This window comes from Nicotiana tomentosiformis, chromosome 4 (assembly GCF_000390325.3).
Source record: "Nicotiana tomentosiformis chromosome 4, ASM39032v3, whole genome shotgun sequence".
In the NCBI taxonomy this organism is placed as follows: domain Eukaryota; kingdom Viridiplantae; phylum Streptophyta; class Magnoliopsida; order Solanales; family Solanaceae; genus Nicotiana; species Nicotiana tomentosiformis.
In genome coordinates this window covers 135235414-135239773 of record NC_090815.1, presented here as the reverse complement: position 1 = coordinate 135239773, position 4360 = coordinate 135235414, and the positions used below count along the sequence as shown (strand labels likewise).

At 39.2% G+C, this 4360-nt stretch overlaps 1 protein-coding gene across 1 annotated transcript; it reads right to left on the bottom strand.

Annotated features, from left to right (window-relative positions):
* Positions 1-1246: 1246 nt before the first annotated feature.
* On the bottom strand, positions 1247-1690 carry LOC138910556 (secreted RxLR effector protein 78-like). Its single transcript, XM_070201797.1, has one exon. The coding sequence runs from the start codon at positions 1688-1690 to the stop codon at positions 1247-1249; it is 444 nt and encodes a 147-aa protein (XP_070057898.1).
* Between the last annotated feature and the right edge of the window lie 2670 nt (positions 1691-4360).

The following is a 4360-nucleotide window of genomic DNA, read 5'->3' as shown; positions in this document are numbered from 1 at the left end:
ACCCTTAGTGGTCGATTCTTACTGTCATCTCATTATTTTCATTAATAATCTGTACTCAATCATGTTCATGCATTTTTATATCATATCTCAGTCTCAGTTATTTATTGATTCATCATATCATTGTTCCAGGTTTATTTTCATGACATTGTGAGCCCGTGGGTGAGACTGGAGAGGTTGATGACTGAGTAAGGCTGAGAGGCTGGTTATGAGTGACAGTTATGGGATCGGGTTGCATACCGCAACAATTCTATTGATGATTATGGTAGCGCTTGGGCTGTAGGAGTCCCTCCGGAGTCTGTAACACAACCCTAGTGAACGTAGATGATATTATTGAGGGATGGATTTCCCTGGACATAGATTTGTCCGAAGTACTTGATACCTGGAGATGGATTTCTCCACAGGGTTGGATTTCCCTTTTTGTTCCTCGGTACTAGGGGACTTACAGTCAGTGTTGTATATGTTCCAGGATGGATTTCTTTAGGCCGGATGGCCATATACAGTACCAAGTGGTTGAGCAATTAAGAGTGGGAGCACATGGTGCATTTCATACAATTTTTGCATTGGCATATAGAGATAGCTGAGTTGTATACCTTACACCGTTCAAATATGTATTTTCTTTATTGCCTTGAGCTGTCTATTTAACTTGAAAGTATGCCTACGTTTTTGCATATTTATTTCTGTTATATCTGCTGCGGTTGAGTTCGTCACTACCTTTCAGTCCAAAGTTTGGACTTGTTACTTACTGAGTTGGTGTACGCACGTTACTTCATGCACCTCGTGTGCAGATCCAGGCGATACCGGCCGCAGTGACGGTTGCTGATTGAGGTTCCAGAGTTTGGAGACTATCGAGGTAGCTGCATGGCGTTCGCATGCCTTGACTCTCCTTCTTTATCTGTTGTCGTATTTTTAGTTTATTTCTCTAGACAATGTAGTGGACTGTATTCTGATCTAGACGTTCATGTACTCAGTGATACCCCGGTTTTGGGCTGGATTGTATCGTATATTAGGATTTCTTATGTTTCAAACAGTTTTCTCTAAATGTTAAATGCTTCCGTTAATGTTTTCAAATTTATTGTTGTTGTGTTGGATTTTGTTGAGTTGAAGCTGGCCTAGTTGCACGATAGGTGCCATCACGACTTGATTTTGGATCGTGACAATAGGGCAGTTGAATAGACACCACATCACCTCTACAAAACAGTAACAAATCATCTGCAAAGCTGAGTTGCACTATGTTCAGCTTCTCACATCAGGGATGATAGTTAAAGTCAGGCCTGTCCTTCAAAGTCTTTAAGATTCTAGTCAAGTATTCCATGGTCAGGACAAAAAGATATGGTGACAGTGGATCCCCTTGTCTGACTCCTCTTTTGGCATCAAAGGGAGCTGTTGGCTTGCTATTTATAACAATAGAATAGGACACTGTAGTGACATGTGTCATGATCCATAATAGGAATTTCTCTGGGATATTCAGTTCTGTGAGAACCTGCTCAAGAAACCCCCACTCTAAAGAATCATACGCTTTCTGCATATCAATCTTGACCATACACGTGGGTGAAATTCTTTTCCTTCCATATTCTTTTATAAGTTCATGGCCCAGTAGGATATTATCATTTAGCACTCTTCCTGGCACAAATGCTGCTTGATTCATGTCTATTAAGGAGTCCATCACTGGTTGCAGCCGGCTTGTGATCATCTTTGAGATAAGTTTGTATATAATAGTGCAACATGAAATTGGTCGATACCGCTTGATGGAAGAAGTATTCTTCACTTTGAGAATCAGTGTGATTGAGGTACTATATATTGGCTTGTACATGGAACCCTCATTAAAGAATTTCAGTACAACCTCTGTAACATCCTCTCCAATTAAGTGCTATGCCTTTTTGTAGAAGTAGGCATTAAAACCACCCCTCCTGGAGCCTTGAAATAACAATAATTTCAAGTTTCAAGTAAAACAAGTAGACAATGAAAAAAATAAAATAAGCAATAATGAACTTCTAGAAAGAAAACTAACCATTGGAGGAAAGCTTGTCATGCATATATCTAAGAGGTGGATGCACATTTTTGGCGATTTAACTGGATACACCACGCATAAATAAGACCCTTAACAAAAGTGAGCAGTGAGATTCTGTTGAAACAACATTGAAAAAAAATAAAAGTGAATATCTCCGGCTTCGTCCACTCAATCAGCTCCATATATTTAAATCTACCTTCAGTACTTAATGAATCCAAGCGTTTTTTGATAGGTTACGTTTTTTAGTATTTGATATTGGATTAAGTAATCTAATTATGGTAGGAAACAAAAGAGACTCATGAGCATCAAATGTCTTGAATGACATTTATCACTAAACGCTTCAACGGAATCGGAAGACTCACAGGCATTGGTTATGAATTGTGTAGCACAAGTTATTTATTTAACAGAAAAGTTTTATTTTTGTTTGTTTTTGGATGAAGGGTAAAATAGTCAATCATATTTGATGGATATTTTCGTAATTCAAACGTTTTATGTTACATCCCGTACCTTAGTATTAGGATGTGCCGTAGTAAATCCACATGAGTTCGAAGGGATTATGTCTATTAGGAGGTTATAGAGGGTTTAAGACATTATTATTATGAGACCCTGTAAGTTTACAACCTTGATACCGTTAGATATTATGTTAGTGTGGTATTTTCTTTAAGGGAGTACGGTGAAATCTTTCTCAAGAGAATCGACTCAGGTATGTTAAGACTAATCCTTCATTTTGGCATGATCCAAGTAACGATATGCAAATGTAATGCTATTCCATAAGTAGTTATACTCTTAGCAGTTAAGAATGCCTATGTTATTCATTCCGGTAAAGTGATATTCAAGCATGTCTAAGTATGTCCCTAAATCCCTATTGAGGTATATGATAGAGATGTTAATGTTTATAATATAGTAATACATGTATCTTCATTTATCACCGAGCTACGGTCGGTCGGGCAGTTACCACCGGTTGGGCAGTTATGTATCATTAATTACCACCGGTTGGGAAATCATGCATATTCATTTACCACCGAGCTACGACCGGTCGGGCAGTCATGCATTTACCACCGAGCTACGGCCGGTTGGGCAGTTACACATTTACCACAGAGCTACGGTCGGTCGGGCAGTCATATATTTACCACCGTGCTATGGCCGGTCGGGCAGTTACCACTAATCAGTTGGGCAGTCATGCATCATACGATATGGATAAGAGTCTCAAGGAGAAGCATTATATATATAAGTATAATAAGTATGTATATACTGTGACACTTCAGAGATTCAGGTTGATTCTTATATGTCTTAAATTAATGTTGACTTATTGTTATGTTTCAGTTCTGCCTTACATACTCAGTACATTATTCGTACTGACGTCTGTTTTGATGGAGACGTTGCATTCATGCTTGAAGGTATAGACAATCAGTTTGATGAGCCCTCATAGTAGACGAGATTGGCATTCAGCAAAGGATCGGTAAGACTCCACCTCATTCGGAGTGCAACCAAGTCTATGAGTCATTATGTCAGAATCTTTTTCTACAAACTTATGGGTAGGGCGGTACCCTGTCCCATTTGATGTCAAATAATCTTAGAGGCTTTGTAGATAGAGGTTCATTTTGTACAGTATGTTAGAGGCCTTGACGACCCATATGTATTCCTGTTTTAAGAAAAATGATTCAGTGATACAGTGTTTTCCGACTTACACTTGTACATTATGAGTTGTGGCCATGTTGCCCCATGATAGTTACAAATGGAATGAGTTCAGCCAACTCGACCTATGTATGTTCTAGTTTTGGTCGAATGATCATGAATTACAGAGTGGTTCGCTCGGGCCAGTACGACACCGGGTGTCAGCCACGCCTCCCCAGGTTTGGGGCGTGAAAAAGTGGTATCATAGTGGGTCGTGTCCTAGGGAGTCTACAAAGCCGTGCCTAGTAGAGTTTCACTTATGGGTGTGTTGCGTGCCACATTTATAATTGAGAGGCTATAGGGAATTTAGAAAATTTTATCCTTCTTTTGTTTCCAGATCGTGCCATAGAGCTAAGTCGTAAGAAGCCAGTATGAAGCTTTCGCCAGATATTATATGCACGAGAGGTGCAGGTATCATATTAGAGATTTAAGGCATAATGTGGAAGGGAATTTATGAAAGAAAAAGGAGATACGATGCGAGATTGAAAGGTAAGTGAGGTAAAAATGAAGAAGATACGAGATCCTTAAGTACAAAAGGTTGTTAATAGTCCAGAGCTCAGATACATGTTTGGTTTTAGTTTAGTATAAAGAGGAGACCCTAGCGAAAGTTTTGAAAATCTATAAGAGTTAACATTCGAGGACGAATGTTTCTAAAGAGGGGAAGGATGTTACATCCCG

Bases quoted from the DNA above. Each gene is read 5' to 3' on its own strand.
- LOC138910556 (XM_070201797.1), bottom strand. From the start codon at position 1,690: ATGATCACAAGCCGGCTGCAACCAGTGATGGACTCCTTAATAGACATG.